At 38.1% G+C, this 22,124-nt stretch overlaps 1 protein-coding gene across 1 annotated transcript in view; it reads left to right on the top strand.

The window, feature by feature from the left end:
• The first annotated feature begins 377 nt into the window (after positions 1–377).
• Positions 378–22,124, top strand: part of ehd1a (EH-domain containing 1a) — a 30,354-nt gene continuing 8,607 nt past the window's right edge. Inside the window, exons 1-2 of the mRNA XM_028459371.1 lie at positions 378–1,122; positions 14,510–14,607. Coding sequence (XP_028315172.1) covers positions 734–1,122; positions 14,510–14,607 — 487 coding nt within the window. The 5' untranslated portion in view covers positions 378–733. The remainder of the gene's footprint in view (positions 1,123–14,509; positions 14,608–22,124) is intronic.

Below are 22,124 nucleotides of genomic sequence, written 5' to 3'. Positions count from 1 at the left end.
TATTACTAATATTATTATAACCATTACTATTATTACTGTAACTATTAATACTTCCCTATCATCATCATCTTTATTATTATTGTAGCCAAATAACTGAAATATTCAAGGAACAAGAACACAAATAATCTTCACAGAAAACTATAATCAAGATGATTTATTATTAATATTAGTTAGGCCCTTTGCTCTAAGAGATGCTGTCTTCTTTCTAACCCCTCAATTACTGCAGTAAGTCTGTGTTTTTTTTCTCTGCGTAACAGGCTGTTTATTTCACTATAGCTATAACAATCTGCTAACAATATATTAACCCTTCCAAGATGGCGGCGCTGTAGACGCGTCCCTCCACAGTCGACGCGGCGTTTACGTATACAATGGTTTCCGGTCTCGCGGCTCTCTCACCAACTGACAGCCGATGCTACAGGGCCGCCAACGTTTAAAGAGTTTTCTCTCCATATTGAAACTTTAGTGTTACCGCCACAGCAGTGACTGGTTGTGAACTTATTAAATGTTTTGGACAGTTTGGTGTTGATAAGGAGCAGCTGGCCGCCCTGCGTACATTACTAAAGAGGCAGTCCTCATCCTGTGGTGCGTGGTCACTAGCTAGCTCAGAGGTGGGTGGGGACACGGACTCCAGACCTCCGCCCAGCCGTCCTCTCACTCCACAGGCAGCTACTGCGTCAGCGGTGCGAGGGTTCCACGACACCAGCTCTTCGTCCCAGGGCAGAAAGCAGCCACCATGTTCAGGAAGAACCTGAAGAAGGACCCGGAGCTGTTCCAGAACGTGGCGGAGGGACTGCGGCGGCTCTACCGGACCAAGCTGTTCCCTTTAGAGGACACGTACCGGTTCCACGACTTCCACTCCCCGGCTTTGGAAGATGCCGACTTCGACAACAAGCCCATGGTGCTCCTGGTGGGTCAGTACTCCACCGGGAAGACCACCTTCATTCGCCACCTGATGGAGCAGGACTTCCCCGGTATGCGGATCGGGCCCGAGCCGACCACGGACTGTTTCATAGCGGTGATGCACGGGGAGCAGGAGGGGGTGATCCCCGGGAACGCGCTGGTGGTCGACCCCAAAAAACCTTTCCGCAAACTCAACGCCTTTGGAAACGCCTTCCTCAACAGGTACGAAGTACGATCCACCGGTTCTTTCCTCAGCGAACAGTGTTAGGACCACATTCAAGTTAGTTAGTAGACTTTTACCTACTGAGAATAATACAATTCAATAAATACTGTCATAGAAAGATTAAAATGACTTTATGTATTTAAAGTTCAACGTGTGGGTCACAATGACAAACCAATACCATGGCCTGTTGCAGGCTTAAAGGGCCTTTACAATACTTGTCAAACTCATGGCCCGGGGGCCAAATTAGGCCCTTTGAAGCATTCAATTCGGCCCGCAGGAGAAAGTGAAAATGACAGAGAAAACATGAATCATTGTGTAAATGAAACTCCACAATATTTAAAAGGTGCTCACAGTTTTCCCAGTGCTCATTGCAGTCATTTTTAACGTTAAACTGTTGGGGGGGAAAAAAAACCTAGAAATTCTTACATAATCCATTAATTTTCCTTAAATTAGTATATACTATTTCCCTAAATTAACTAGAAATTTGTCACAAAATCTAGGACATTTCAAGTGAAGATCCTTTCACTTATTGCTTGGATATTGTCGTTTTTTTTTTTTTGTAAGGTAGAAACGTAAACGAGGGCACAATAATGTTGAAATTACTTGTTTTCCCGCATAAAATCTGTGGTCCTCTTGAGATCAAACTGCTCTAAATGAGTTTGACACCCCTGCTTTCCAATGACCAAACTACACAAAGCACCACGAGATTTGTTTTTGCTATGTTGGTCTGGATTTGAGATTAAATTAGATTCTGAATTTGTTTTGTTTTTTTTTAAATTATTTCATTAGGTTTGTTCATTGGAGTTTTATCACAAAAGGGTTAAAGGTTTGAGAGGTGTCTTTTTAAATTTATTTTAATGTAGCCTAACTGTTGGGCTTTCTTTTTTTTAAAAAATTATTTAATCAATAACGACTCCCAATTAAACTCAAGACAAAAACACATAGAGCAGGGGTGTCAAACACATTTTATTTCAGGGGCTAAATATGGATACGTCTGATCTGAAGTGGGCAGCACACGTTGGGAATCGAACAATTTTAACTATGGTGCTACTTTGCATTTCCATGTATAAATGATATAAAATATTGTTTAGTATATAAGGCACCACTGACAATATCCAAGCAATAGGTGACAGGTGATGACAATATTTATTTGATTTGGGGAAATCTTATCAAATAATTTGAGGATCGAGCAGGATTTTGGAAACATTGGCTTTCCTTCAACAGTTTGACAGTAGAAATGACTTCCATCGCGTTTTGTAAGCGTGGGGAAAAACAGTGAAGCCCTGCAAGTATTGTAGTTTTGTTGAATTTCAGACAAATTCAATAAAACTCCACTTGAATAATCGTAAAGTTTTACTTTTATATAAATCTATTGAGATGATAAGTTTTTTAAGGTGTAAGTAATATTTTTGCATTAATGCCAATATTTATGTGTGGATGTGATAGTGATTTAAAATTTCTCCCAATTTTTACTTAATTTAAATAAATAATGCCCATGGGAAGTTTCTGTTTTTTTTTTTTTTTTTTAATATTGCCAAAATTCCCAAGCTTAAGTTCTCATGGAAATTTGCCAGGATATATCCACAACTAAATTATTTGATAATTTACACAATTTTTAATGTTTTCTGTCATTTTAACTTCCCCTGCGGGTGTGACAAAGAGTCACAGACGGCATCACACATTAATTTTTCAATGAGAGATGTCCAGGCCGATAGTGGTCCATTTCAGCCTGAATATCGGATATCGGATTCAAATTTTCGATTTTATTTTACGTTATTTATTTAATTTTAATTTTTTAGTTTTTTTGTTTGTTTTCCATTTCATTTTTTATTTATTTTATTCAATTGCAGAATACTGTAGTTATTATGTTGAAGGTTAAAATGCATGTAACCAATTGGTTAATAATAAATGGGTTAGTTTTTCTCATACCTACTGTTGCTGACTATTATTCTCTGTTTGAGGAACATCACTTGATCAAAGCCTTTTCTAACATTCCACACTACAAAATAAGTAATTGTTATTTTTTAATAATACTTTCAAAACAAAGTTACAAAAGTATGTATGATTCATGCTGATATTGTATCGTATCGGCCGATACGCAAGGCTGCAATATTGGCATCGAATCGGAATTGAAAAAGTTGTATTGGGACATCCCTATGTGATGCTGTATGTTTGACTTTTCTTATATTTATTCATACATTTCACATTGTTTTAATCTATAATCTATCAGTTCTAATCACCACAAAAAAAGAAAAGAGAGAAATCCTCTTCATCCTCCTGATGAACTCGTCTCCTGCCAACTTTGCTGAGTTCCTGTCAAACACTCACTTTAGGCCTCACTGCAGAGCTCAGCTTACAGTGAATTATTTGAATAGTGTAATATTGTAGGATTGTGGTGTGTGAGTACACTCCTAGTGTCTCTTCACATTAGTGAGTGAAAGTGTAGTTAGTGCTTCCTCTGAGCGCCAATGTGTGTTTGTATGAGTTAATAGGAAACACGTCACACCACCACCACACCGCCCCTCATTTAAATGCACTCCATGCAAGTCCCCACCTGCACTGCTCCCTCTTTAAAGGGACACACACGCTGAATAATGTTGCGTAATCCTTCCAGGAGTGTGTGAAACTCGCTCTGTTTCGTCACCCTGTGAGAATGCAGGTGGTTTACGTTAACTGTCTGGTGGCAGATCCAGCCAACTAGGGAAAGGGCTTTCCCCACGGTTACATGATGTTTGTTTTAAATTTAGAATTCATTACTCCAAATTAAACTATTCGGAATTAAAGTGTTCTGCCTCGTGTTTACAAGGAAATAGTCATTGCGAATTGAGGTTTACATGGAAAACAGGTTTATTCGTCTTTAATCAATCCGCTTTAGGTCTGGGGGTAAGGAAGAGTTCTGAATCTGATTGGACAGGGGGTGAACGTAATGTAACGTATCACAACAAACACACAACAAACCTTTTATTTTCAGCTACAACATAGAAAACAACATAATAAGAACTAGTTTCACTTTTATTTTGAGTGTAATTTTGAAGCAGCAGCTCAAAAATAACGTACAACAATTTGTCCACGAAGCAGGAGAAGGAGATAGGAACTAATAACCGCTAAACAAAGCCCAGTAAAACTCCAGAAAAAATATCCAGTAATAAATATTTTCTCCCTGGTAAAGATAGGAGCTCTAACAACTGGTACAATGATGAACTTGGTGATATTACAGCCTGTGCATGTGCAGCAGTACAGGTAGCATTTACTCCATCTCCGAAATGTTTCTGGGTAATTAGTAGGAATCTGACAATATCTCGATACAGCGATATATCGCAATATTTTTTCGCACGATCGATTATTAATATGCTCACTTAGCCATTGATTTTTGCATTGATTTTTTTAATTTAAGATTCATTTTATTATTTTCAAAACCTTTTTAGCTTTTTCACTAAAATGTGCAGGTAGGTCTTCAGGAATTTTGTCACTGTTTATTGAAAGAACCAATATATTGTTTACTGGAATACTGCACTATAATGGTGTCACTGGTAAGAAAGACCCTATTTTTTGTTTACAGAAAGCACCATTGGAGATACTTATTTGTTTACATTGGTATGTTGACACTTATTTACAGAAATGTCGCACTAAAATAGTGTCACTGTTCATAGGACACTTTTTCAATGTATTGTCTTTCAGAGATATGAAATAAAAATTGTATTTTTTCACTTAATCTTTTTTTTCTTGTTATGTCATAGATTATCATAGATTGATTTCTGACCAATATTTTGATAATCAGAGTATTGTCATATCGTGAGATAATCGTCATCATGAGCTTTGTATCGCGTATCGTATCGTGAGGTTCCCACCCCTAGTAATTAGAGCTCCCATGTAAACGTGGCTAATGTGTAACTTTCTCTGTTCTCCTACAGGTATGTTTGGTATTAGTAACTCTAACAAGTCCAGTCATTTCTATCAATCGTCTCCCTGCTCACAGCTGGCAGAGGAACTCCTCATAACACCATCCCAACCTCAGCCTGAGGCCCTAAAGCTGTAAATAATGGATAACCTTGTGTCGTCCTTTGACGGTGCCATAGGTTTAATATCCACTGCCATAAAAGTGTTGCCACACCACTGAATGCTGATAATCCTCTTTTGGTCACACCTGACAGTTTGGTTAATGAAGTTTTACCACAAAAGGGTGAAAGGTTTGAGGTATTGTTTTTTTTATTGTAATTTAACTTAACTGTAGTTTTTTGAATTGAATCAGCACCTGCTCCCAATCAAACTCCAGACAAAAACACAAACAGTAAGAATATGTAAAAAAAAAAGGCAGTAAATCAATGGCTTTTTAATAATGCATATATTTTTTACATTTTGTTTCCACATTGTGTAGATAAATGAAAGTTTTTTTGCTTGCAGAAATTAGATTTCCATGATGATTCACTTCCAGTTAACAATAATGGAAGCTGTACCTTCAGATTTAACTCCAGTGTCCACTTGATTGATAATGTCCACATGACATTACACTTCTTATATGTGAAGGGGCATTGGGTGCCGAAAGCAGTACAACACTGAAATGAAGACAACAGAGACTAAAACAAAGACGGGCTGAGAGATATGAGGCTTTTTCAAACTGTGTGAGCCAAGGTCGGACAAATGTGTGTCATTGAAAGTGTGACTGAAGTCCCGCCCCATCCTGCTCAGAGTGTGAGCTAAATAAGTCTTTGCTAAACCTACACTTGTGTACTTGTTGTTTGTATGTTCGTATTTTACAAGATCTCCAAAGTTTGACCTCTCATTGTTGATGATTTTACTTCTTTTAATTGATGAGTTTTCCTTCAGTCCCATGTGAAGTAGTGGAGTGTTAGCCTATGGGACTGAAGTGGTCAGAAAAACAAAAGGTCCAATCACTAAAACTGAATATAAACCATTTTATCAGCTTCAGTTTGTCAAATGTTGTGTGTGGCTCTGTATGCTGCTAGTGTGTAATAATTCAAACACTCAAGCTGACACTTCCCCCGTTAAGCCTGCTTCCCATTACCTTCTGACATCCCTTCCTTCAATTATGTGGAGTGTTTAACTTATCTTGTGTGGGTGGAGCCATCTGCCAACTCTCACCTCTGAGTTCACAAAGCCAGGCCATGTTTGTCAGATCCCACTTAAAGAGTTTAGGGGGTTTTAGACAGAGTTCACAGGGACTGTTTTAATCACTCACTTCAAGGAAACTATGACAAGATTGTGCCTAACATAGGCCTGGCTTTGGAAATCACTACCTAATTTGTCCAAGTGTTAGATACAGTGCTTAGTGTGGTAACGCTCTTTAGCTCTAACCTTTGATTGCTATAAATATATTATATTAGGACTCATTTCATGGTTTTCACCAGGAATTTTTCACAGCATAGGAGGATTGCATAGAGTGCGTCCAAGCGCCACTGGTGCGGAAAATTTAGAAATTTAGTGAAGTAAAGCAAAAAAGCTAGTAAATGATCTAAAAAGCTACTAAATGTTGTAAAAAGTTGCGTTTTTTGTTTTTATAATTTTTGTTACAGCCTCACTTTAATGCTAAAAGTGATTTGTTGAATAGGTGAAGGTGATGATGAATGTAGTTAGAGTTACTCATCCTTGGAATAGGTCCTTCACTAATAAATACTCACAAACACTTTAGACAAGAAATAACATTTTATTCAAATGATTGATAACAAAGATGTGCTTATTATGTGGGACCTACAGTAATATTGGAACACACATGCACGCACGTGTACGGAGGAAGCACACAATACATAGTAGAGCTTTAATCAGGCCAAAAAAGAAAACCCGGCCCGAACCCGTCTGACCAGAATGAAGCCGATCTCCATTTAAGCCCGAACACGTTTCAACCAGACTGTATTCGCACCTACATTCTACATGCGCGCGCGCGCATGTAGAATGATCCGTTTTGATGACGAGCAGCTTCATGTGCCGCTACACGCTACGTCTTGTTGAAGCACACTGTTTATATTGGACGTTTATTAAGGTTACTAAGCGGAGGATGTAGACAGGCAGCTTTGGGGGCAGCTAAGTGGCGGCAGGGGTCCTCGGGTAAAGACGGGAGCATCCGAGCAAATCAAATAGACGGTGTGGCTGATGTATGTGTTTCTGGGTTATTCAGATTAAAAAGAGAGTTAAAACAAACCGTGCACGCCTGAAATCCCTTTGCTCTCCAAGTGAGCAACAATCCACTACCACCTAGTATGCCTTACATTGATTAAACCATATTGTTAACAGATATGTGGGGTTATCTTTCAAAATGTCATTGTTTCCCTATTTTGTTGTGAAACGATTGCCATTTCTGTCAAAGCTAATAACAAATACAGTATATTATACATGAAATGGTAGAATAATTCTGATAATTCATTGTTTTGTCAGCTGTTTTAACCATAACAAAACCTTGTTTTACTATTGGAAAACATGTGAAGCCTTGAGGTAATTACCTCAAAAAAGCTACTTGGATTAAGATGTTGCCATATTTGAAGTTTTATTAAGAAAAATAGTTTGGGGGTATGGACTAGGGCTGCTTTGAGTAATGAAAATACTGTAAACTTTTAAGTTTGCCTGGCACCAAAAAAACATTCATGAGAACTATGCCGTGTCAAAAGAAGCTTTCAGAAGATATTTAATCAACAATTGTTGGTTTAATGTAAAGCTGGGAATGGTTGCAGAAGGATTTGAAAGACTTAGAAAGTCACCAGTTCATTATTCAGCCAACTGTTTAATATAGACACTTTAAGACTGTGCCTACGCTACCAAGAAGTAAACACACACTCAAAATGACCCTAAACAGCACAACAAAGACTGGATGAACCACTGTGCTATCCCAAAGTAAATAAGTAAAGTACCATTCATTGAAAAGTTGGAGTGAAAATAGAACTCATCACACACACGCTGAAAGTGAAAGCAAGGGACGGAGCAGAGACAAGAGTATGTCTGCACATTCAGTTTAAGAGACTTCCCACTGTTTGATATTAGCAAGAATGTATACGCTTGCGGTTTCCAAATATGCAGCTCGGGGCCGTCCATTCAATAACCACTATGTAATGATAATGTATCATAATGCAGATACACCCTTTCAAATGCAATAAAACTTTATTTCTCATGAGTATTTTTCACCATGTCGCTGTGGCCAACGGAGAAGCCATGTGGCTTTGTGGCGGTGAAGCGAGAGTTGGCCAGGGAAAATAAAGGCGCACAGCCAGCCGTCGCTGGAGCACACGCTGGCTGTGCTTCACGTTACGTTGCGACCACACCTCCCAGAGAGAAAGTAGCTGAATGTCTGAGAAGAGGGGTCACTCCATTTATTCTGCTATGGAACAAACTCACCAAGGTGCAGAGACTGATGCACAGAGTGAACCCTGTTGTTATCCAGTCTGTTTGGAGGAAAACAAACATGCACATGGCAATACAACGAAGCTGGCAAAGTATCAAGTTGATTTTAATTTAAAATGCAATTATTGTTACTCGAACAGACAGCTATAGGTTATCTGGCTGGCTAACACCCGTGTTTGTAAGTTTGTGTGAGACATTGAACAAGTAGAAGGTGGTTACAGGACACCATGAAGGAAGTCATGTATTTGCCAAATGTTTTGACCGTAGTCGGGTTCCAGGCCTATAAAATCTTGTACTTTTCTTGCGCCAATTGTTTTAACTGGGCCAGGGTTAGGCTATGGCTATTCAGTCTCTTTATACAGGTTTGCTGTTCCCTAGCCAATTGATCCTCCGTAGACATTAAACATAGGAATTTTAAGGATGACCGCAATACCATTTTAAGTGTTTAATGAGTATGTATTCAATAGGGATGCACCAAAATGAAAACCGAAACACTGGATGAAATTATTATGCAAATTATTAGTACCATTGCATTTATGACTCTGAATGTGTTTGCTCGTGTCTTTACAACATCCTGTTTCGGCCCAAAATTTTTGGTGGCCGGAATTTCGGTCATCACTAGTATTCAATAATGGGATGAAAGATCTGAAATGTTAGGCGTTTTCTTTCATACTTTTTATTATCTTATTGAACTGTGCCATTTATTATTATTAGCTAGCCCGTTTTCGTGCTCTGAGAAGGTCTAAACCCTACATTCAACAGTATGCTCTAAAGCAGGGCTTCTCAAATGGAGGTACGTGTACCCCTAGTGGTATGCAATGGCACTACAGGGGCTACTTGAGAGAGAGAAAGATTTACAAATGAAAGCATTAAAAATATGGGGTTTTATAATGTTTATTTTTAGTTAAAAATGATAATCACACTAAATATTACCAGCAACTACAACATGACAACAACACACAAAATATGAGAGAAATATACTGAATAATAAAAAGAACAGACAAACAACAACAAAATACTCAAAATGAAACCAAAAACACACACAAAGAGAGAAAAATACTTACTATTACCAGCAACACACAAAACGACAACAAAGACTCACTAAATGAAACACAAATACACAGGATCACTAGGAACTACACAAAAATAGCATACAAAATGACATAAGAATGAACCAAATGACACCAAAAACACACACACTGAGATAGAATAATTAGATAATACCAACAACACACAAACGACAACAAAAACACACAAAATAAGAGAAATATTCTGAATAATAATAACAGACGAACAACAACAAAACACAAAATTACACAAAATAATGATAGAAATTATCTTGATCAGAATATGAACTGAAAATACAAGGGTCAGCCTTGGTCAGGAGATAACAGTAAATGATAAAAACTATAGAAATAAATCTATTCAGTAAGCATTAAATACTGTTTTGTTTCACGCGATCATTCCATCATTATGCTCTATAGTTGTTTTTTAACATAATTCTGAAGAAAATCGTCCATAAGGGGGGTACTTGCATTCAAATGTAAGAGAAATGGGGCACTTGGGAAAAAAACCACGGTTCTTAAGGGTCACATTTGCTAGCGACTGAAATTTGGAGACTATTGCAGTGGTTTCCGTGTGTGTCATAAGCAGCAACCAGCCAGGATAACCAGGCAACACTTGCCTTCTACAAGCAGGTATTTATTAACGAGATTGAAGAGAAATCAGTCCTTTTTATTGTCACACCCATAAATAGTGCTTGTAAGTAAGAGACTAGGAACATTTTTTGGTTGTATCGTGTTCTTTATTCACCCAATTGTTTTTAATTTAGTAAAGTTTACCCCTATAGATGAGCATGCTAGTGTTTTAGCACTTGTTCCTCTTTTGCTGTCCATGCTGCTGCACTCAGAGCCTCAGAGGCCTCGTTAGTATGTCTGTGTTCCTGTGACCCATCAGTCACTAAACCCAGAGTCAGCGATGTTTAAGTTCCGCTCTGGCCCACTCTGGCCTGCACTGCCCTGCTGCGTCGTCCTGTCAGCTCAAGGCCTGCGATTCCAGGATGCTGACACTGCACTTTAACCAGGTACTCTGGCAGCCTTGGAGCATGCATAATAAATATACTGAAAATAAAACCCCACAAGGGTGTGGACATAAGCAGATGATTAAGCCATTAGAATCAAGGCCAGAGTTTACAGGAAGCAAACGTAGGACAGTGACACAGTGGTAACCTCCATGTTCACTACGAGTCACAGCCGCTCGACTTCCTCTCTCTTACGGGAAGTGGAGGTTACAATGTGAGGGAAGCCAATAGGTCAGGACATGGGGGAGGAAGAGGAAGGCTTTCTGTCATGGCTCCAACTCCAACTTCCAGTCACACGACAGATCTGATACAGAATATTACCGGGAACTCCTCGCTTTTTCCAGCTTACTTCATTTCCAATATGTAACTAAATATTAAGAAAACTATATTCTGGCTGGTGCTGTCAAGAGATTAAAAAAATTGAGTGATTCAATAATTATGCTCTGTATTTAATTATTAATCTCTTTTTTTTAATCTCATAAAAATTGCTGAGAAACGCTTTCAACTTGAGGTATTATAGTTTAATTTAATTTAATTACATTATTGTGGCAGATCAAAAGACTGATATGAATCAAAGTGGCTTTATAAAGTCATTTATTGTTTGCAGGCGTAGACATTTCCATTCCTCTGTATGTGAAACTAGTCCTAAGGGCTGTTGACACCTTTAGTTTAGACCATCAGGGGAATATTGATGTTTACTTTGGTCAATCTACAAATAACAGAAAATACAAATGAAATAATACATCAGGTTCATATGTAGTGCTATAAAGTTAGCACATCATAAACAGTAAGAACCCTTTTCTGAGCATTTATAGAACACCAAACATATTGATTTTTCTCTCCTTCAGATAATAATATTTATCCACTGACCTTGTTCATTTGTCAGTCATGGACTTATTCATTTTGGCTCTGAACCCGGTGTGCTCACAGCATGTAGGAGTTAACAGTGTTCGAGTGTGCGCTCTAGCTAGCTGTCCGTGCTAGCTGCTACATGTTTAGCATGCGGGGGCTGCAAAAGCTCTGGTGATCGGCAAACTTTTTCTTGTACAATTTGCACTCAACTGGTCTTTTATTTTCCATCCGGTGTTTTTATAAGACAAAATGAATGCCAACAAAAACTCAGCAGTCTCCCATCTTTGTATTGTAGTCTGTGCACCCATATAAGAGGTGTACCGGGAACTCTTAGAATGACAAAGGTTCCGTGCTGTTTGGAGTGCAAAAAAAGCGATTGATGGCCATTATTTTTTTTTTAGTGCGTTGTTTTTTTTTTTTTTGTAATGAATGAAACCCAATTCATTCTGGCCACGCCCTAATTCTGGCTGGCTTTGGGAACCTTCTGTTGCTTAGAATTTCTACTCGAGCTCATCACTGCATTTTTTCCTTTAAGCCCAGTGTGGAAAAATGTGGGGATTGATGCTTTAGTGGAAAACTTAAGCCAAAATTCCAGCTGGTGTCCTACACCATCAGTTATAAGAGAGGGAGGAAATGTGCATGCTTGTTTTCTCGGGCACTTACTGTTATCATAATGTAATACCATCACATGGATCTTCACACAAAGAACTCCTTGGCTTGTGTTTCTATGACTTCGTCCTTGTGGATTTTTCCTTCCCCCCCTGTGTGGGGTTCACGTGTGTGTGTGTTTTCCATCATTGTGGTGGAAGCAGGAATGTAAAAGCACGGTTCTCCTGGTCTTGTGACCCCAATGCCTCAGAGCTAACGTCAGGAGTATTGGTTGGGTTTAGCTGAAGGCTCAGTGGAGTGAGAACGAGAACCCTGAGCAGTGAGGGAGGCTCAACAATCTCCTGCTTTGTCCTCACTGTGGGTTTATGCTAAAACACTCATTTTCTCTCACTCTTCAGACTGTGCACGTCTGCCTGTGTTTATCACCGGAGAGAAAAACACTCTTTAAAACATAATCAGTCATTTAGTCGCAACCCTACCATTGTGTTGTGAACTATGTTGTTCTGGGAAAGAGTCTGGCCTTGCAGTTTAAGCCTCTCAAGTATCGGCACTTTGTTTCTTTTCCTAAACCTTCACATCATTGAGGACATATAAGCAACATACTCGCACTGGGAAACACATAACCAGTTGACGGAGATTAAAATTTTAAACTAAATTAGAATATTATTTTGGCAAAAGCGTAATTAAGCAAAAGCTTATACACACCTACCCCATCACAAAAAACAAAACAAGGCTCTCTAGATAATTTCTATGGGCGTCCCCATCCGATATCGGATATCGGTCCGATATCAGCCTGAAAACGAATATCGGATATCGGATTCAAATTTCCGATTTCTGTTTTTGTTTTTTTTTCTCCCAATGCATTTTTTATTTATTTTATTCAATTGTAGAACACTGTAGATAATCTGTTGAATGTTAAGTAATGTAACCAATTGGTTAATAATAAATGGGTCAGTTTTTCTCATACTTACTATTGCTATTGTTCTCTGTTTGAGTAATATCACTTGATCAAGCCTTTTCTAACATTCCACGCTACAAAATAAGTAGTTCATATTTTTTTTTTAGTAATAAAAGTATGTGTGATTTGTGCTGATATCAGATCAATATCAGTATCTTCCGATACGCAAGGCTGCAATATCGGTATCATATCGGAAATGAAAAAGATGTATCGGAACATCCCGAATAATGTCACATTTTTTTTTTCTTAAACATATATTATACATATTTAAATACACATGAATGTACATGACATGTACATGATATACTATTTAAATTGCATCAATTACATTTTAAATACTAAATATAGTGTGGCAATATATGCCTTTTATTAAGTATTAATATATTTTATAACATTATGTATATAATATTTCTGTCCGAGATCTTTTTTTAATACTTACTAATGATATATGACGAATAATAAAAATCATTAATATAGTGATGCACCCAAATTCTGGCCACCGAATATTTTCTGCCGAAAATGGCCCAAATGTTCATTTTCATTTTCGGCTGAAACATTTTTCTCACCGCAAAATGCCGACTGAAACAGTTGTTGTAATTATAATTGGATTGTAATTGAGTTCAGATGATTGATACATTTAAATTGAGGGGTATACTGACAGAAAGAAGGATCATTCCAAAAATATTAATACCAATATTTTCATTGATTAGGAAACCTAATAAGGTAACCAAGAGATGAAAAACCATTTGGATGATAGATCATATTTTTCAGTGTATTTTACAGCTGATTTAAGACATGGGTCGAACTGAACCGTTATCGGAAGAGATGCTAACAGAAAGCTAACACAAGAGGAAGGTCACTTTTCATGGACTTATTTATTAAAGGCTCAGTAATTGTGAATAATTGTCAATGAACTTTAGTAATTGAGAACTTAATTGTAATTGACTTTCAGGTGGAAAATAATAATTGATATTTAATTGTCATTGGAAAAAATGCCAGTCACTGTAATCACGTTTGATCCTTTTACCTGTATATTAGAACGACTTTATTTGTCATTGCATGTACGACCACTTTTTATTTTTAAATGCAAATTATGCAAAGTATTTTAAATTCAATTAATATCAATTTACCTTTATTTATATAGCGAAAATTACAACAACGTCATCTCAAAGCACTTCATAGTAAGAAAGAAGATCCACATGAACAAGCATTTAGTGACAGTGGGAAGAAAAAACTATTTTTTATAGGAAGAAATCTCCAGCGTAACCAGGTTGGGCCCAAACATGGCCTGCATGCAGTGGGTGAACTGAAGAATTCCACCGTTCCAGGCTGAGAATGAGCAGGTTGTTTGTGAAAAGCTCTGGAACATCAGTTCAATGCCAAGCTCCTGAATAAACACTGACCCAACTGGTTTTCTACCTAATGCCCCTCCTCACTCTTTCCCTCTTCTTTCTTTCGTTCTTTATCATATTGTTATTTTACTTTCACTTCCTCTTTCCATGCCCACGTGTATCTCATGCATGTGCTGCTGTTTCCTCTGCAGGTTCATGTGTGCCCAGCTGCCTAACCCGGTCCTGGAGAGCATCAGTATCATCGATACTCCTGGAATCCTGTCAGGGGAGAAGCAGAGGATAAGCAGAGGTTTGCCTCCCACACATACGCCCAAAGCTTTAACAACTATCAGGTTTATGCACTCACTTATTATTTTTACAACATGCAATCTTAGATTCTACAAACTGTAATTCTAAGATTGCACAAGCCCGGATTCGACCCAGCAGGAAGTTACGAGATCAGAAACAAAAAGGAAACTCACTTAAATACCCAAGTCATGGGTGTCAAACTCATATTAGTTCAAGGGCCAAATATGGAGCAGTTTGACTTCAAGTGGGCTGAAAGAACAACTTTAACATTATTGTGCCCTAGTTTTCAATATTGGTTCAATTCATTTGATTTTGTTACTGATTTTTGTGTAATTTAGAGAAATTTTGTGGAATTGTTGGTGAGAAATCTCAAGATTTGTGGAAAAATGTAGTTCTTTTCACAATTTGCAAGTAGAAATGACTGCATTCATGTGATATTAACAAAGGAAAAATTCAAGACCCTAAAAATATTGTAGAGTTACAGAATTTGCGATATCTACCACTGAATTATTTGGTAATTTACAGCAATGGTTCTCAACCCTTTTTGGCTCTAGGACCCCCTTTCTCTTATTCTGAATCATTCTGTCTGACTACAACATTTTTCTCAGAATTCTATGAAAAAACAACAATAGAGCATAATGATGAATGAATGAGTGATAACACACATTTTAGAGAATGTCATTTTGTAAGTATGTGGAATGAAACAGTATTTAGTGCCTCCTGAATACATTTATTTATTCCTAAAGTTTTTTTTTCATCATTTGCGGTCATCTCCCTCCTGGAGACTGACTTTTGTATTTTCAGTTCATGTTCGAATCAACATCATTATATGATTATCTTTTTTAATTGAAAAATAAACATTATAAAACCCCATATTTTTAATGCTTTCATTTAATTATCCATTCTCTCATTCTCAAGTACCCCTTACAGGGCCATTGTGTACCCCCATTTGAGAAATACTGATTTACACAATAATTCATGTTTTCATTTGTACTTTCTCCTGCGGGCCGAATTGGATGCTCTAAAGGGCCGGATTTGGCCCCAGGCCTTGAGTTTGACACGTGATCTGTGTCCTGCATTGTTGAGTCAGCGTTTACATTCCTCTCTAGTTCTGTTAAACCTGTATTTAACTCCTGAAGCAGCCTCAGGTCAGAGCCCAATGATCATAGCCTGGCAGCAGTAAATGGGGGGGGGGGGGGGGACACAGCGCTTTGAAGTTCACTTCCTGCCATTTTTCAATGTGAATCAGTATTTATTTATTTACTTTTTCTAATGTAGGTTCCCTTTTAAAACATCTTTTCACTGAGTCATATATCCTTGCTTGTTTCATAATGTGCTTAAACAGCTCTGTGACCTGCTGTGTCACACACTCGAAGTTTCTTCCCGTGGCTCAAAACGAGTTGTTGTTGTTTTCGATCAGAGTACAAATAAATGCTGCTTCTTCTTTTTCTACCTGATCTGAGCAAATTCAAGAGGAAGTAAACAGTGTGTTCTCCTGAGAAAGGAAGTCAACTAAAATGAGAAACAGATCTCAGTTTCTCAGCAGCAGTATAGTGTCTGTGTCTGTGTGTGTGTGTGTGTGTGTGTGTGTGTGTTGGTCTGGTGAGGCTATGGCTCAGGTGGTAAAGCTGGTGTCTATATCAACCATAGTTGAGCTTCACTAGTATAGTACTCAAATTTACTAGTGAAGCAAAATGTGTAATTGTAATCCTTATATACGGTGGCTGGGAAGTGTCAGGTGAATGCATTTACAGAAACGAACACAAATGCAAAAAGGTCACAACACGAATGCAAAATGGCCACAACGGAAGTGTTTTCGACGGACCGGTTGTGGCCATTTTGCATTTGTGTTCATTTCTGTAAATGCATTCACCTGACACTTCCCAACCACCGGGTTTCCGCAACGGAAGTGTTTCCGACGGACCGGTATTACAGACGGACACGTTTCTGGCGGATGTTTTTAACCCGCCAGAACAGAGAAGAACAAGAAAACATCGAAACACGTATGAAAGTAAGTGAAAGTTGATTAGGATACTCATATTTTTCATATTAGGCTATCATATCATAATACCTGTCCGTCGGAAACACTTCCGTTGCGGAAAAACACTTCCGTTGTGGCCATTTTGCATTTGTGTTGTGACCTTTTTGCTTTTGTGTTCGTTTCTGTTCAATTTTGTGTTCGTTGTATTACTAGTAGACTTAAAACATGTTACTAATGAAAACTCCAAGCTTGGGTATCAAGAAAGGTGCTTGAAATCAATTTTTTTTAAAACAATGGGAAGCCTGAATTAGCTTTTCCTCCTTATTAGCTTTTAAGGTTTACTAGTGGCACGTTTTGCCTCAATAGTAGTAGTGACACTTCTTGCTTTACTAGTACTACAAGTGTCTCTTTTTATTTCACTAATAAAGTGTACTTGCAGTACATGTAGTACAAATGTGAGTACTAGTAGAGCTAGGGTCCCCAAATTTTTAAAACTCAAAACCAGGACAGTAATTTTACCAAAAAATTGTTTTGAATAATCATAAAAACTTGTTTTTATGATTATTCAAAACAACAAATGGTTTTGTCATAATTTTATTTGAAGTTAATGTTATTAATCACCAATTCCTTCTATAAAAAATAACAATTCATTATTTTAGAGCCACAGGTTGCAGACCCCTGGTTTGGAGGAAATCGACCGGGACACGGGACAAAACTCTGAAAACCGGGACTTTCCCGGGTAAATCAGGACGTCTGGTCACCCTAAGTAGAGCTATGGTTGATGTCGTTTATGTTGCTCCAAAAGTAGGGTTCATGTAACTGAATGTGTTTGAGGAAGAAAGCGAACTCAGTGTTACTCCTGATGAAGGCCTAGTGGCAGTTGATGAAAACTCATGCAATGAAAAGCACTTTATAAGTCCATTTATTGATCAAAATCTATTTTTTTTTTCATCCTCAAAACTGTTTCCTTAAAGCTGATATCAGGAATTTCTGAGAAATCTATGTTTATGTTTAATTCTTTTGAAATGCGAAAAAATACCTAACTAGTCTTTTACTATGGTCTAATGCCGGTGGTCATTCATATACATTGATGTATATAAGTCCCTCCTTCGTCCTAAAGACCCCTTTACAAATGGAAACGATTGCAGAGTGCGTCCAGCCAATAGGCTTTGACTTCATGTTTTTGAGTCTGTCAATCAAAGTGAAACTGTGCACGGAAACAAGGCCGCGCGTCACAACAGCAAACACATAAGTATGATTCTGGCTCTTACCTGACCCATAGACCAATATCAATGCGACTTGATGTGACCTTGTTATGTTCCGCGGTGCGTGTGCAGAAAAGTAGAGGCGTGGCTTCTGATAGATTGCAGGGGGAGGGAGTGGAGCTGTTGAGGGCGGGACATCGAGACGTTTCTCAGAAACTCCAGATATGAGCTTTAACTGTGACATGGATGATAGACCGACAATGAGCCAGCCAAGCAGTCTGTTGTAAACACATCAGCATATTTTAAAGTGTGCGTGTTTAAACCAGGGCTCTCACAACTTGGTCCTCGAGGGCGGTAAATCCTCCAGGTTGTATTAGTCTCCCTGACATTTAAAACCTGCACCATCTGCAGCCCTAAAATCCACCTTGTGGAGTTGGCCCTGATAGTCAGATATCATGCATATCAACATCAGATGTGTTTCTGCACACACAATCTTACACATTCTTACTCCCGTGCTGCATGTTTCTGTATAAACAGAGATGTAATGCTGTACTACACAGACCTGTACTCACTGTATCATATACAAACACGACTCATTGGCGTGTGAATGTGTCTGTACTTGCTCAATAAAGACGCGTATATCGCACACGTACAAGGCTACCAGCTGCTTGGCATTATTTTAGACTTTCTCTCCTCCAGGACAAGCATTTTTACATGATAATAGAGGTAAAGAAGGTTTTATAGTTGATATGCCGAGAAGAGCTGGGCAATATGTCAAGATTCAAGATATATGAAGTTTTCTATTTTGAGGATATACTGTATATATCATTTCATAGCTTATGTTGTTTTGGAATACTTTTTTAGGAGTTGCTGCTTTCACTACTTTCCAGAACAGCATAAAGAGCACAGTTAGATGTGTCCTAACCCAGAACTTTCCCACACTACAGAACTCACTCGCACGTGCTGTCCCTTAGAGGAGAAAAAGACTAAAGTGGCACAGCTGTTTGTTAGTAAATGTGCCAGTGTGGCATCAAATGTAACCCAGAATTGTCTTTTTGGTAAGACTTTCTTTGAAATAAAATTATTGAGATATATATCGTATTTTGCTATTTTCAAAAAAAAAAAAAAATAGAGATATGAGTTTTGGTTCATATCGCCCAGCCCTAGTGCATGCAGTAAATCTTTGGTTGTCAATCTCTTTAGTTTAAACAACAATAGATAAAGTAAGAGAACAAGTAGATGTACAAATAACCACATACACCAAAAAAGAATGGAAAATACCTTTGTTAACTCAGCCAAGGAGGTCTGATTTTCAACATAGTTTTTTTTTGTCAGTTAGAATGATTGCATCGAAAGTACTTCATTGGTTCTGACATTTTAACCACAGATAGACCTTGTGCCTTGGAAGATTCCATTCATTTCAAAAATTCCTATCTCTGTAGTTGACCGATGTTCATGGAGTTTGACTCATTTATGTCAATTTGGTTCCTCACTTACCCCACTGAGTTAAATCCAGATTGCTGTTGCGTTTTGTTTTTTAATAATGTGGGGCTCATACATTTGGACCTACTGTATCATTACTATTAGGGATGTAAATTGTAAAAGTCATTAAAGTCCGTGTAAAGCAGAAATAAGTTTGTGTTATGAGTTTGTCACACCACAGAAACATGTGTCATTGACCACTGAGCCAAATTTGAAAGATGGAAAAAAAATTGCTAAGCATATAAAATTAGGTGTCAAAATCATTGAAAACAAGCTCTTCTCTCTGCTCTAAGACACTGGGGGCGTGTCAGTTAGAGGCGTTGAAACCACTCCCACGCGTGGAAAGAGCGGCTCCAGCGTCAATTTTTTGTCTCCCATTGGTTTTCCAAAAGTGCTCAGATCGGACCAAACATGTGCATCCCTCAGGGATAGTCAGGACTGCGCCCTCAAGAGGCAAAACACACAATTGCGGTGCAAAAAAGTGCCAATTTTATTGAAAATGTGGCACCAGCGGATGTGTTTTATTCCCAAGTCCGAATATGTGGTTTTTTTTTGGCTAGGGGCCAAATTGTGCCTGCTGGAGGCCATGGAAGTTTGGTGTGCTTCAGCAGCAGGGTCGGGTTTATGCTAATGATGGCTCCGTTACTTAACACGGCTATGATTTCTGACCTGCCCATTAAATCCTGAACACAGAAAATTGAAATGCAGTTTGTGAAGCCTAGCTCCACAATTACATTATAAATGGTTGAATGGCTTTGTACATGTTTTAAGGAATACATTTATGACCTATTTAGTGTGTTTAGAAGAAAGTGGCTGAATTTACTTTACACTGTCTTTAAAGTGTGAATGATCATGGTACTATGGTCAGGATGACTGATCCAAATAACTGCAAATATCTGGCAAAGAGGATATTTGGCTCTTTACGTACTGCCTCCTTATCATTTTTCCTAAATAAAACATGTATACAATAAAAAGTAAACATAAAAAACTAGCACTGGAGAAATACTGTATGTAATACAGATTAACTTTTCTCTAATCTGTAATATTCACACCTACCCAGTGCTGGAGGCACACAAAACTTCACAGGTTTCAGAATCATGAAGTACTTTTTATTTCACAACCCTTCAATTTTGCTTAGGTCAGCATGTGTCACATCCTGTTAGTTCCTAACCCGTCTCCTAAGTGATGAAACTATGAATTTGCACAACTGCCTTTCCCATGTGTCCTTTGAATGAAGTGCTTTGGCCATTCATCACTTATTAAGCATTTAAGAATGTGTGACACATCTGTAAGAAGCACAATGAGGAATATGCTCGAATAAAGGAGTTGTGCGACTGTTGTTTTGTTGTAAATGTGTAACCAGTGGGTGGGAAAAAAATCAATATAAACCTAGAAAATTTCCTCAGACGTTTCTTTTCAAAAATAAACGATGAAGACAACAATAACAAATGTACTTTAAATTATTGCTTAGCGCTATAGGTGTAAAAGGTACTGATATATCCTACTCAAGTACAAGTAAGTTATACATAAATACTCAAGTACAAGCAAAAAGTAGCTCAATTAAATAGTACTCAAAGTAAAAGTTACAAGTTACTTTCGCCCTCCACCTTTCTTGCCACAGTTCCCTTGCGTACAGTAAACATCTCATGTATGAACTAAAAAAGGAACATTTATTTTCTACAAAGGCATCTGTTTGAAATAAAAAATGTAATCTGGTTGGTCGGCTATGCTGTAATGCATTTGATTACTGTCTGGCCATTTCATTTTAAATAGTTTCACAATGTCTGTTGACACAAAATTAAAAATGACAATTTACTCAGTAACGGTTGGGTGTAGAAATTTTAACAAATTACTTCTTTCAAAACTTACCTAATAGTAACTTAACCCCAAAACAAAACTTTTTTCTGCTGAATACAAATGTATTTGGGTATAAAGTAGTGCTGTTAAATGATCCTGGTCCAACTCTCTACATTTTAGTCAAAGTATTTCAATTTGTCATATTTAGTTGTAAAATGTCACAGTGACTGCCCTCTATGGGTTGAAATCCTCTAATAAAATGGATCTTTGCTATTGGCTGAGAACAAGATCATGTGACGTTTTGGGACCATCTTGCATCACAAACAAGCACTGTTAGCCCCACCCCTTTTATAAAAACTAGCACCTGTGGTGAGTAGGTTGGATTGAGAGAAGAGGGAATAGAGAGGTATATTGAGTAGCTAGTTAGCATAGCATATATGGCTTTTTTGGTGATTTTATAGTATAGACTGGGCGTGTCTTAACTGCTCCAGGAGCCCCGCCCATAATCAAGGCTTTTTTTTTTAAATTTCCCTCCTTGTGGCAGGTCAGGAGAAAGCTGGGGTTTAGTTACTCTTTAAGCACAAGTCAAACTACTGATGTAGGTATATACTCTAAGAAGTACAAGTACCCATAAAAGCAACTCAATTACAGTAGTGTGAGTACTTGTAATCAGTTACTTTCACCTCTGCTTAGCGCACATGGATTTCAATAACATTCTTCTGTAATTTGACACGTGTGTCACTAAGGATAACTTTTCCCTACAAGTCTCCAGTGAGGTCAAATAAACCCACTTATCACTGATTCTTATCACTGTCTTTTTTTCATTTTCTATTTTCATTCATTTATTGTTCCAAGCACCAACTCTTGAGCCACCGCCCCAACCCCTGAGGCCTCGCTCAGGCTCTGCAACACAAATTCCAGCATTTCTGATGCTCAGAGACGTCCCCACAGCTGCTGATGCAGGGGGGCTTTAAGTGAGTCCTAGCAGCTGTCCTCCTCTATGAGGGGTAAAAATGGACCTAAAGACTGAACACATTTTCTCAGCTGACTCCC

Source organism: Gouania willdenowi, chromosome 10 (genome assembly GCF_900634775.1).
Source record: "Gouania willdenowi chromosome 10, fGouWil2.1, whole genome shotgun sequence".
Lineage (NCBI taxonomy): Eukaryota > Metazoa > Chordata > Actinopteri > Blenniiformes > Gobiesocidae > Gouania > Gouania willdenowi.
Note: the sequence above shows the minus strand (reverse complement) of the source record. Positions and strands in the feature narration are given on the sequence as shown.